The 13,270-nt window shown below is 39.9% G+C and overlaps 1 protein-coding gene across 3 annotated transcripts in view; it reads left to right on the forward strand.

Moving 5' to 3' along the window:
• LOC311300456 (oxysterol-binding protein-related protein 7-like) overlaps window positions 1-13,270 on the forward strand; it is a 161,438-nt gene that overhangs the window by 78,095 nt on the left and 70,073 nt on the right. For 2 of the 3 annotated variants that reach the window (XM_084424733.1, XM_084424732.1), the window contains 2 exons: window positions 8,665-8,743; window positions 11,944-12,088. In XM_084424733.1, the coding sequence (XP_084280859.1) occupies window positions 8,665-8,743; window positions 11,944-12,088 (224 nt within the window). Of the gene's footprint in view, window positions 1-8,664; window positions 8,744-11,943; window positions 12,089-12,218; window positions 12,934-13,270 lie in introns of those variants that run through there. The other variant, XM_084424734.1, reaches the window with a different exon arrangement.

Here is a 13,270-nt window from a genome sequence, read left to right on the forward strand (position 1 = left end):
ATGATGATGATGATGGAAATGTTGTTCAAACAATGCAAGTTTAAACAGTCAGTTGAAAGTTCAATTAATCGGGAAACTAGTTTCCATGAGGCAGTGGACGCTGGCTTGGCAGATTTGGAAGATTATTTCCGCAGATCACTGGAAAAGTTGGAGAGAGCTGTGGCTGATTGTTTCCTGAGGAGAGATGCAAGATGGGAGAGTCAAATGAAAAAGCTGCGATTCACCAGTACCCCTTCTGTATCTAGATTACAGCCCTACACTCCAGTTACCTCCATATCCTCTGTTCATGATGATAGAACTGTCTTGCCTGCAGCTAGAGTTAAATGCCCCACCTCCCAGACATCCAATGCTACTTATGACATATCTACTGTATGTAATCCTCTACCTAATGTGCCTACTCCTCCAGTTGTTCCCAGTATCTCGTCCTTCTGCGGGCGGCCCCCGATTCGGCTGGAGTTTCCGACGTTTGGCGAGTCCTCTGAGACTTCGGATGTGCTTAACTTCATTGAACAGTGTGAGAACTACCTCAACATCAGACCACTTCCCTGTGTGGAGCTGGTCGGCACCCTGAGCACGGTTCTTAAAGGACCTGCTCTGAGCTGGTGGAAGGCAGAGAGGAACAAGGTAACAGTTGGCAATCTTTCAAAGAGGCGTTTATGGATGTGTTTCTACCAGATGATTACCTCGCAGAGGTTGGAGGATAAGCTGAGGTCTCTGGTTCAGCAGCCACGTCAACGCCTGAGAGATTTTGCATACGATTACCGGGCCCTGTGCCTTAAGTGGAAGGCCGAAATGACAGAGGAGGAGATGGTGAGCCACATCCTTAACAACATCAACCCCAGGGTCGCGGGCTGTTTGAGAGGGACGGTGAAAACTGTGGAACAACTGGTGAAAGTGGGTTCTATGGTGGAGAAAGACTGGATGGGGGCAAAGGATTACTGGCAGAAGGTGGACAGTCAGAATGGTAAAGACAAAGCCAATAAAAAACAACCTGAACGTCATACCTCCAAAAGTCTGGCAGGATTATCCATAGCACAACCCCAACCGATAACATCCCTTCTCTTGGTTCCTGTTACAATAAAGGGTAAAGAAGTGAAGGCAGTGTTGGATACAGGGAGCACGTACACCCTGATTCAGGAGAACCTATGGAGACAGTTAGGAGGTGATGCTTCAGCTGACCCGGCTGTCTCTCCTCAACGGTTCCTTTGCTCCTGGTTCACTACATTGGATTTGCAGTCAGGATACTGGCAGGTGGAAATGGAGGAAAGGAGCAAAGATAAAACAGCCTTCATCACCTCCCAGGGGCTATTCCAATTCCGCTCCATGCCATATGGTCTCAGGAATGTCGCTGCCACCTTCCAGAGGCTGATGGAGAAGGTCCTAGCAGAATTGAGAGGGAAATTTTGCTTTGTCTACATTGATGACATTATAATCTATTCAAAATCATTAAACGAACACGTGCAACACCTGAACACCATTCTGCAAAGACTCAACCAGGCATCGCTGACCTTGAACATGAAGAAGTGTCACTTCTTCAAAAAACAGTTAAAGTTCCTTGGCCACATCGTCTCAGAGAAAGGAGTGGAGGACTCTTAGGCTGCAGCAATCTTCCAAGTACATCACAGGAAAGGATGTCTCAACTGCGAGTCTAAGGATGGAGAAAGTGCACTCTGTCTAGCCATAATAACATATAAGTGTGCATCAGACATACCTAACACGCTGGCGGAAATCTCTCAGGCACAAAGTGGTGACAATACCATTTCACTCCTGCAAGTGGCGCCTAAAAACAGAAAGGTACAGGATCAACAGATTACCTTCGAGGTCCACCAGGGGGTGTTTTATCGCCGGGTACCTGTAAAGAATAATGGAGACAAATTCCAATTGGTTGTTCCGCAGGCATTAATACCTGGTTTTCTACATTACTTTCATGATAACCCGCTGGGAGGACATCTGGGCTGACTAAAAACCCTTCTGAGGCTCCTCGAGGTGGCGTGGTGGCCCGCTGTCCGAAAAGACGTCTGGCAATATGTCAAAGGATGCGAGATCTGTCAAAAATATAAACACGATAACACAAAACCCAGTGGCTTTCTACAGCATACGCAAGTAACAGAACCGGGTCACACCTTGGGTATGGATTTTATGGGACCTTTCCCTATCAGCAAGAAACTAAATACCTACCTTCTTGTGATAGTCGACTATTACACCAAATGGGTAGAGTTGTTCCCGCTTCGAGATAGTAAGACTCAGAAGATCGTCAAAATTCTCAGGGAAGAACACGTGTGGTCCTGTCATGTAAACAGGAAATGACTATGAGATTTGCCTTAAAAGGAGCCGGTATGCCGGTCTTCGGGAGAAGCGTCTTCTCATCCACTAACCTGCCGGCAGAGGCGGACAGAGTACACAGCTTCATTACTTGAGTAAAAGTACAGATACCCCTTGCTAAATTTTACTCAAGTACAAGTAAAAGTACTACAGTCAGATGTCTACTTAAGTAAAAGTACTAAAGTACTTGTTTTTAAAAGTACTTGAGTATCAAGAGTACAAGAGTACATTTTCTAAATATTGCATTACTACTGCCACAGTGCTTACATTGGTAAACACAGCAAACACTTGAAGTGAAAACTATCATTAACTTGTTCAGAAAATTGAAATAGTCTGGCGAGGTGGGGCCACGGGTTCGGGATGCGATATTTTTTCCCCAGGATGGTAGGGGAAGACTCATGAATATTCATTAGGGAAGTCATCCCTGATTGGTCTGATGACCTACCCCTAACCCCACCCCTAAACCTACCCGTCACTGGGGGTCTTATGACCTCCCTAACCCCGCCCCTAAACCTACCCTTCACTGGGGTTAAGACCAATCAGGGATGACTTCCCTAATGAATATTCATGAGTCTTCCCCTACCATCCTGGGAAAAAAAATACTCCCGGGATGGACCTGCTGCGTCTTCATCCATGGTTTCGTCTCTTATCTAAATCTGACCATGGAGTTGACTTTGGTGGAAAGCTGAAGGTGATTGCTGATAGGCTGTCCCAATCAGTGGCACCTGCGCAATCCAATCACATTTGAGAGGGAAACAACAAATTGAGGGTTTCCGAGATGTTTCTTTTTTCCTTTTTTTTATTTATTTAGAAGAAGTAACGGGTACTCACGGTTATGGATAGAAATGTAGTGGAGTAAAGAGTACAATATTTGCCTCTCAAATGTACTTGAGTAAAGTCATGAGTACTCCCCAAAAATGATACTCGAGTAAAGTACAGATCCCTCAAAATTGTACTTAAGTACTGTACTCAAGTAAATGTACTTCGTTACTGTCCGGCTCTGCCTGCCGGAGTGCATGTGGATTATTCCGTGATTGTCTGTCCTGGAAGCGCCGGGTCACCGTTCCTCGGTGGAGTATTTTAGTTGGCTCGTTGCCGGGATTACTTTGATCGGAGGACATAAGCCAGTCATCAAGTTCATTGATCACACTCACGGACTTGACATTCTTACCGGTGAGGCGGATCCTAACATTGTATATACACGCTGGACTATATGACTTTTCGCACGCGCACACACACACACACACACACACACACACACACCCACACATTCTCAACTGGTTGTATATAGTGGTGTTCTATAAGGTATTATTGTATGGGTTGTTATTTAATGTTCTGTGAAGTTGTAAATACACGGAGGTTGTTTGCTAAACATATCTCTTTGTGTTATTTGTGATCTCTTGCAAATTAGTAATTGATATACTGAACAGACAACGGGAACAGGCGGTCCTAATTATTTTGTAAACTCGGCTGTTTAATACGGTCCGAGCGTTACAAGGCTATGCTAAACGTGACGAAGTGCAGTTGACAATAACAGGACAAGACATTACCCACGGTGTTTGTTGACTGATTCTTACTCACCTGGGCTTTCTATGAACTCAAAGGCGCACGGGTGGCGCATTAACAGGCTAGCGAATTACTAGCGTGTTGTGCTAATAATAACGGAAGTTAGCGATGTCAGGTTAATCTGAGATGTTGGGTAAGCTGTATTTAGTATAAACAACTAGAAATGATAGTAAATGATGGTTCAAAACAGAAAGAAATACGAGGCTAAGACGAAACTTACAGCACCGAAGCAAACAAACTCACAGCAGGCAGCGAGGCAGACAGGAGCAATCGATCAGCCTCACTTATGCTGTTGGATGAAATAAAAGAAACCACAGACTGTTGTTCTGGATTAGAAGGGTCATACGTTGTCACAACACAAACAAAAACAGGAGATACATAAGATTTTAACAAATTAATGTAACAAACCTGAACTTTCCTCTGACGGTCAGGGGTATTCAGCAGATAATTATCTAAAAGGCTTTTAGCTATATTGTAAGGTCCTGTCAATTTAGCTTGAAGCAAGTTAGGAGGAAGAGGTAACAAAGCTAATACCAAATCACCCACCAACCTGTCAAACAATTGTTGCACAACTTTTCAGGAGGTTTAAATGTACACCACTCATCAGCTAAAATAGCAGTAGGCCCCCATACTGTGTGCCCAAACACCAGTTCATTTGGACTGAAACCGATGTAACCGACAACACATGCAGTAAAACAACTTGGAGAATTCTTTTTCATTTCTCAACCTCAGATTGTTTGGGTACAGATACTACTATGGACTGAGCTACAATACTACTTTCCCCAAATATTCACCCCAGCTAAACAAATGTAATTCCAGGTACTGGAAGTGCAGAACGAACACCAACTACAACACTGCCAGATACTATCACTGATGAAAGATGGATTCGGTGCAAAGGCACTTTAACAAACCCCATCTCAAAGCCTTGTACCAATGCATGGGTTCCAGTAGCAGTTTCAGAGGTTAAAGGCAAAATTCCTTACAAAAGAAAGGACTGCACAGCTCCAGTATCTCTAAGAATATGCGCTGACACAGTTTTCTGAGGACCAGGCAAGGACACTTTGCATTTAGTGATAAAGGGCTTATCATCAACAGTACAATTTACAAGTTCAAGTTCAACAGATTTACCACAGGAACTAAACAAGGGGCGTTCTTTAAAAGTGTCATCTATGAATGGTTTAGTAACTAAAGCAACAGGTTTTGAAAGTATTTCTTTCCTCTTAACCCTTTAGAACCTGAAGCTAAAATAGGTGTCTGAAAAATCTGAAAAATCACAAACGAAAGAATCTAACACTTCAAAGTTGAAAAAACTATAATACATACACTGAACAAAATTATAAACGCAACACTTTTGTTTATGCCCCCATTTTTCATGAGCTGAACTCAAAGATCTAAGACTTTTTCTATGTACACAAAAGGTCTATTTCTCTCAAATATTGTTCACAAATCTGTCTAAATCTGTGTTAGTGAGCACTTCTCCTTTGCCAAGATAATCCATCCACCTCACAGGTGTGGCATATCAAGATGCTGATTAGACAGCATGATTATTGCACAGGTGTGCCTTAAGCTGGCCACAATAAAAGGCCTCTCTAAAATGTGCAGTTTTATCACACAATAGGCCTTTTGTGTACATAGAAAAAGTCTTAGATCTTTGAGTTCAGCTCATGAAAAATGGGGGCAAAAACAAAAGTGTTGCGTTTATAATTTTGTTCAATGTATATATTGGGTTAAAGTGTATATCAGTGTATATATTGGGTATACTGGGTTGCACAGTTTTCACTCAGGAGACTTTTTTTTCATACACGCATATATACATATGCATGCATACATATGCACGCACACATACACATGCACACACCACATGCTAAGATGTGTAAAAAAGAAATGCTCAGATGCCTCCCAAGTTTCATCAAAAATCATCCCAATTGCCTCTTCTGCTGTCTACTCCTTCATACGCCATGTTTGTTTGTTTCTTTTATTATTGTATGCAATCTCTCTGTTCAAAACCTTCCTTCCCGCTCTGCAAGAAAGCTACTGACATTTGCTGACGAAAACAGCCGGTTTAAAAGGGTTAAGAATAAAACAGATATTTTATGGCCAGGCTTTTTACGCGTCTGTGCAAATAAAAGTATATTTATGCATAGTGCGGCCTCTCTCCTACTTTATGGCCAGGCTTTTTACAATAAATCATGTATCTTGAGAGTGCAGGATTACTAGAATTCTCAACAGCGGCCTTAACATTTTGCTACTTTCCAGTTCCCGCTGGATTTCATCCTCTGAATTTAAGCTTAAAGTCTGAACCTCGTCATCGGTCGTATTTTTTAAACTCCATTGTTGATTCGAATAGCAAACAACTCTTATTGCACGCACCGCAACAGACTTTAACAAATGGTGGTTGAAATAAAATGCAGCGTGGAGTCAACCAATCAATATGCTGCGTGAACTCAACCAATCAGCATGTTCAGCGCCCAAGTCCCAGCCCTGAAAGTTCCTGAACTTTGAAAAAATACTACCTCACCAGCAGGGACTTTCTGAGGGGGAAATTTTTATCCGGAACTTAATTTTAGACCCTGGTTCTTGCGGTCAAAACTCACAGAGTACCACCCCAAAGTTCTTAGTTCCTGGGGAAAGATTCTGCGGTAGAAATGCGGCTATATATATTATTTTTCCCTTGCAAATTCAGCATAAGTGCATTGCATTTATCATATTTACTATATTTTCTACATTTTTGGTGATATGCCTCTGGCACAAGTTATTAAGCAAGTAACTTAAATTCAGCTTAAATTCAGACATTTCTTATTCAAGTTATGGTTCGCTTGGAACCTCAACCAAGGTGATACTATTTAAGTGAGCCGTACCGTTTAAAAGATGTAACAAATGTGTCCTTCAATCCCTTCAGAGTAGTAAGATCAAAACCTAAAAGTGTTCAGCAATTTGTTGTAATTGTTCTTGTACACATATCAAGTAAAAATTCTGAGGGACAAGCAAAGAAATCTTCAAGCACAGAGGACGTGTGTGTGTGTGTGTGTGTGTGTCTACAGTATACTGCAACAATGTAAATGTGCATGTGAGGTCCTTTTTACTAGAACTACAATTCCCATAAGTCACTGCTTCGAAATGGAACTACATCGGTCTACTACATAACCTAATTCACAACTTCAAAGACTTACCATAAGTCAAACACATTGTAGGTATGAAAGTAAAAAAAAAAAAAAAAACGCATTAAACCAAAGCGCAATATTTTCCAAAATAGGTTCACCACTATAATTTGGGAAACTGCAACTACTTTCTAAAAAATATTTGTTTGTTTTTGAAGGTTATCCTGGATGTAGATTAAAATCTCTGTCTGGAGTACACTTTTGGTGTAAAAGACTGATAGTCACTGAGTTTAGCATGCTGCCCTGAGCGTTTTTGAAGACTAGGTAAAAAGTAGGTTGCAATAAATAAAAATTGCTAACTACTTTTTACCCAGTCATTCGACATTAAATGCTAAACTCAGTGACAATCAGTATTTACGTTCACACTGCAGGCAAAAGTGGCCCAAATCCTTTTTTTTTTTTTTTTTAAAGAATTACGAAAAAGGAGTGTGCCCGGACACATTGTCTAACATTGTCTAGAGTTCAGTATGTCTATAAATGCCAATCCCAATGCATATTCTTCATTATTTATGTGGATGTTAAAATCATTAACAATTAAGACTTTGGGCCCTATTTTAACGATCTGAAACGCAAGTGTCAAAGCGCACAGCGCAAGTAACTTTGTGGGCGGGTCTTGGCGCTGTTGCTATTTTCCCAGCGGGATAAATGACTCTTGCGCCAGGCGCAAATTTAAAATGGGTTGGTCTGAAGTAGCTTCATTATTCATAGGTGTGGTTTGGGCGTAACGTGAAATAAACCAATCAGAGCGACATCTCACATTCCCTTTAAGAGCAGGCACGCTTGTTCTAAAGCGGATTCCTATTATAACGGCGGATTTGCCAGGCGCGCGCCAGGAGCGGTTCACAGCCAAGGAGAGCAACGCTCTCGTCAGGGACGTTGGGGATGGAGAAACCCACCCAAATTAACTTCGGTTAAAAAGGCGTATGATAATTTGGGTAAATGTGTAAGCTAGATGTATGCTTTATCTATCTATCTATCTATCTATCTATCTATCTATCTATCTATCTATCTATCTATCTATCTATCTATCTATCTATCTATCTATCTATCTATCTATCTATCTATCTATCTATCTATCTATCTATCTATCTATCTATCTATCTATCTATCTATCTATCTATCTAAACATGCGCAACGCGCCACTGACTTTATACTATTTTTTCCTGGTTAGTGGCGCAATTGTTTTCTAAACCTGCAAAATAGCATGAAGGAACGTTTGCGCTGGAACACGCCGCCTCTTTGCGCTGAACCGCCCCGGGGAGCGCAAGTTCATTCCCTAGTTTAGCGACGTGCTTCTGTGGAGGGAAAAACGCGCTTTGCGCGGGTGCAAACTAGGAATGATACATGCGTCAGTGTACAAAGTCAATTGCGCTGGGTGCAAGATAGGGCCCTTTATCTGCACGTTAACAAAGGGCATATTTACATGTTCTAAGTCATGTAAACATCTTTAAAATAATTGTACAGAACATTTGCTCAATGTCATTCTAACATCCGACGAGGAAGGTTTTTGAGACATTGCAAAAGAGTAAATTCTTTCAAATAAAGATTACTTAATGAAATTGCGCACCTCAATTAGAATTCTGATTTATTCATTTATTCTTTCATTTTACATTTTCAGACCAGAGATGGAAGTATAAGTTCTGGGGGAAGTCAGTGGAAATAGTTTCAACCGGAATGGTTAATGTCACTCTACCAAAGTGAGTATAGTTCAACTGAGCTCTCTGATGGTAACATCTGCTTCTAGACATGAATACAGAAATTAATGAACAATAGGACATGAGATTACTGAAAATGTGTAGCTGAGATTATGTAGCCATTTTATTTTGCTTTCATATTTTTTGAGAGATGTTAAAAGTACCTTTTTGAATATTAATTCAATATTCTACATATATTAGTTTTATTTAGCATCCAATTTTCTGATTGCAATACACTGTAGATTCAGAAGGTACATTAATTATTATGTACTAGATTCCAAACATGAATGGTAGGGGTGTAACGATTCGTTTTAACAGCGATTCGATTCGATTCGCGATTCATGGTTGTCGATACGATTCAAGGACGATATTGGTTCATTTAGAACGATACGATCCGAACCGATTCAGTGACCTGAAATCGATTCAGTGACTTTTTAGCCAAAAATTCTTGTAAGGGAATCAGGTATCAATTAATTATGGATATAAACAAACAAGTAAACAACAATTAATGTCAAATGCATTCACATTTTATTTTAATAAGTAGGACTGAACGATTATGACAAAAATGATAATTGTCAATTATTCCCTTGAAATTGTAATTGTGATTTATTAATTACGATTATCACAACATTGAATGATGTTTTGAATAGTTTGGCCATGGGACCCACATTTCCCCATGGCCATCACCCACCTTTTTAGGAATTATATAAGCCTATTATAATACATTTGTTTACACAAAAATTGTTGACACACAAGTTCTGTCCCCCTTTACTTAACATACAAAAAAAGATTTTTTTGTAAGAATATGACAAATACTGATAAACAGTAGGCACTGCGAGGTTAAGCTATTAAATAGCAGTCCCAAACTAGTTTTTGTTAATACAATCTTGGTATGAGCCACCACAGTCATATAAAAATATATAAAATAACCAGTAAGTGGCATTTTGTTATGGAAACAAACAACTATTAGACTACCATGGTGATACACAATACTTAGAGGAACTGGTAAAGAAACATGGAAACTGCTCCTGATAAATAGCAACACACATGAGTCATGACGTACCAATAACGTAATTTATTGGTATTTTACTTTTATTTCTTAACTTGCTAATTTACGACGTTGCATTCTCGTTTGTCTTTTGCACTTTAGTGAAGTGATACAGCGCACTCCGCCGCATTTGCGCGTGCAATTGAAGAGTGCGCGCTACTGCAGTATAGCGGCTGAGAGGACAGGAAAGTCCATTTTTCTGAGGTGACTGAGAGACTTTGTGCTGCTTGTTGTCTTTGCGCTGCTGCTGGCGCGTCACGCATGGCGACAACGTCACAGATAGGCAGACTGAATCGAGTAACGTTTAACGCCTTTATCATTAAAAGTGCAAAGAAAAAACATCCATATAAAGTCTAACGTGCTTAAATCCAATGCGCTATTTCCTAGTATCGATGCAATCGATTCATTACCTTTTAAAGGAACACTCCGACTTTTTGGGACTTTAGCTTATTCACAGTATCCCCCAGAGTTAGATAAGTCCATACATACCCTTTTCATTTCTGTGCGTTCTGTAAGTGTTATTTGACGCACCCACCGCTAGCCTAGCTTAGCACAAAGACTGGATGTAAATGAATAATGGTAGCATACTAATCCCAATAAGTGACAAAATAATGCAAACATTTTCCTATTTACATGTTGTGATCTGTATAGTCACAGCGTGTACAAATAACAAGGCTATATGAGACAGAGACCATTTTTAATCGTATAAATGCTGGGAACTATATTCTCACTAGGCGTAGGAGCACAGCTAACGTTACTTGGGCGGAGTGATTAGCGCAGCACACGAGACGCCCTGTGGTGAGGAGCAGAGAGTTCGCTCAGAGTTGGAGTAATAGTCAGTAATTACTAGATAGTAAATTTATAGTTTACAATCATGGGTGTTCGCTGTATTGTAAAGAGCTGCGACAATAAACAGGGGAGACCAGGTAATACCATGATGTTTCATAGAATTCCAACCAAAAACGCTGACCTGATGAATCGATGGCTACTTGTTCTGGGTATAGATCCAAACACACCTGTAAACATCAAGAAGTATTTTGTTTGCTCTGAACATTTTACTATAGACGACTATTTTGAAAAAATGCAAGTTGCCACACGGACCATGAAACGTGTGCTAAAGGATGCAGCCATCCCATCGATAATAAAGACAGGACAAATTGGATCACCTGTTGCTGCGGTAAGTGTTCCGTTATGTTTTGAGATGACTAACGTTAGCCATACTGTAACAGTGCCATGCTGTAATGTAACCTTAGTAGTGACACTATTACGTGAATAGGGGCTCCGTGTATCCCCTTTATTGTTATTATTGTGTTGTCATGAACACACTGTATCGCTCAATAACAAATGAGCGGCGCTAAATGTAACTCTCAGGACTGTAACATTCAACTTGCTAATGAACAGCTTCCAAAGTTTGTAACTCCTCGTCTGTGTATTCTGGCTCAAAACTATATGGTTCTGGATCTTGGTTTGATACACAGTAAAATTCCTCTGACAATTCCTCAAAGTCAGCCATGATCACGAGTCACGTTCGCTACTAGCTAGTTAGTCACGTTTGTTTTGTTTACGGAACCATCAACAGGGCGTCTCGTGTGCTGTGCTAATCACTCCGCCCAAGTAACGTTAGCTGTGCCCCTACGCCTAGTGAGAATATAGTTCACAGTATTTATACGATTAAAAATGGTCTCTGTCTCATATAGCCTTGTTATTTGTACACGCTGTGACTATACAGATCACAACATGTAAATAGGAAAATGTTTGCATTATTTTGTCACTTATTGGGATTAGTATGCTACCATTATCCATTTACATCCAGTCTTTGTGCTAAGCTAGGCTAGCGGTGGGTGCGTCAAATAACACTTACAGAACGCACAGAAATGAAAAAGGTATGTATGGACTTATCTAACTCTGGGGGATACTGTGAATAAGCTAAAGTCCCAAAAAGTCGGAGTTTTCCTTTAAAACGATGTTAGATCAATATATGTCGTCCGGAAGGCCAACTTGCCGAGCACAGATCGATGCAGTTGGATCGTAGGAATATAAATCGATACATCGATGTAGTTGATGAATTGTTACACCCCTAATGAATGGGCAAAATAATCAAGCCAGTTTGTATCTGATGTTTTTTTCTTATCTGATCATGATCTTTCCTCTTCAGCTACGGTGATCATTATGAGTGGAATAAAGTGGTAACTTGCATCCACAACGTATTCAGTCAGGACAGATGGCTCGAGCACTACGGTGATGTTGTCATTCGCAACCTCAACAGTGACGAGTGCACCTGCAAGATCACATTTGTCAAAGTGAGTGTAGGAGCCAAATTTATATTTGATGCACGGAATTTAGTTCACTGGTGGATTATGATTATTTATTATAATTATGATATATTGCAATGGATTATGTAAAATATTTAATATTGTTTATTTGTTTTAGGTTTCATTTCTATTGTTGTCGGTACCAGCAAGAAGGTGGTTATGTTAGACATGCCCCCTATTTTTCATGTGATGAGATACCTCCTACCTTTGTCATTTAGTAGAGCTGCACCATTATGGATACATTTGAGAATCACACTTTTGTTGTTGTTGTTGTTGCACATAGAGATCACATTTCTCCCACTATTCTTAACGGACTAAACTTAACAGAACTTAACAAAATAGCATGCAATTTGTAACGCTTCTGATGAAATATTCATTGCTGCATGTTTATTTAAAATTTTTTTTTTTTTTTTTTTTTTCGGTTTGAATGAATAAGTACTTCACTTGTTTCATTAATTTCTAGATTAATCATTTTTTAAATCTCTTGAATGAATGATTCAATGCCAAATACATTTTTAACAGTGACTTGACGTTGCCTAGTGGTTTAACAATGTAATCGATACAATCTTTGTTTGAATCACCAAGTTACTTTCAAAAGGTAATTTGCCATAGTTTGATCTCTACCATAGACATCAGTATTTATATCTGAACTTATCTCAGTATTTATGTGATTATTTGAATATTTTTAACACAGATATAACGATACTGGTTGAAAAGACTGTTTGTGAAGCTATTTCATACCTAAACATTACAACTGCTCTCTCTGGCTCAGCAGCAGCGCGGACACAGATTTGAAAGTCCTGGTATGATTTTGTCAAAGATTTAATAGACACAGGGAATAAGATTGTGTGGGTGTTTGGATCAAGATTGTGATTTAATCTTTTAACGATTAATCATGCAGCTCTATATTTTAGCAAACATGGCAAGGTAGAGGTGTGCAGCCAAATGGTTTTTGGCCCCATATTCTGTGGAATGGGATTTTGTTTGGTGTTCTGTTGGACTATTGTACAATGGACATGAATGCTGGTAAGTAGCTTGATGCAAAACAAAATACAAATGAAGGATATTTAGAGTGTTGGATGTTTAATGAAATGGAAACAAGTAAACCAAAGGTAGCCTACACCTCAAATTATACCTCAAAGTGTAAAGGAGATGATGTACTTATAACTC

The sequence above is a fragment of the Rutilus rutilus genome (assembly GCF_951802725.1).
Source record: "Rutilus rutilus genome assembly, chromosome: 11".
Lineage (NCBI taxonomy): Eukaryota > Metazoa > Chordata > Actinopteri > Cypriniformes > Leuciscidae > Rutilus > Rutilus rutilus.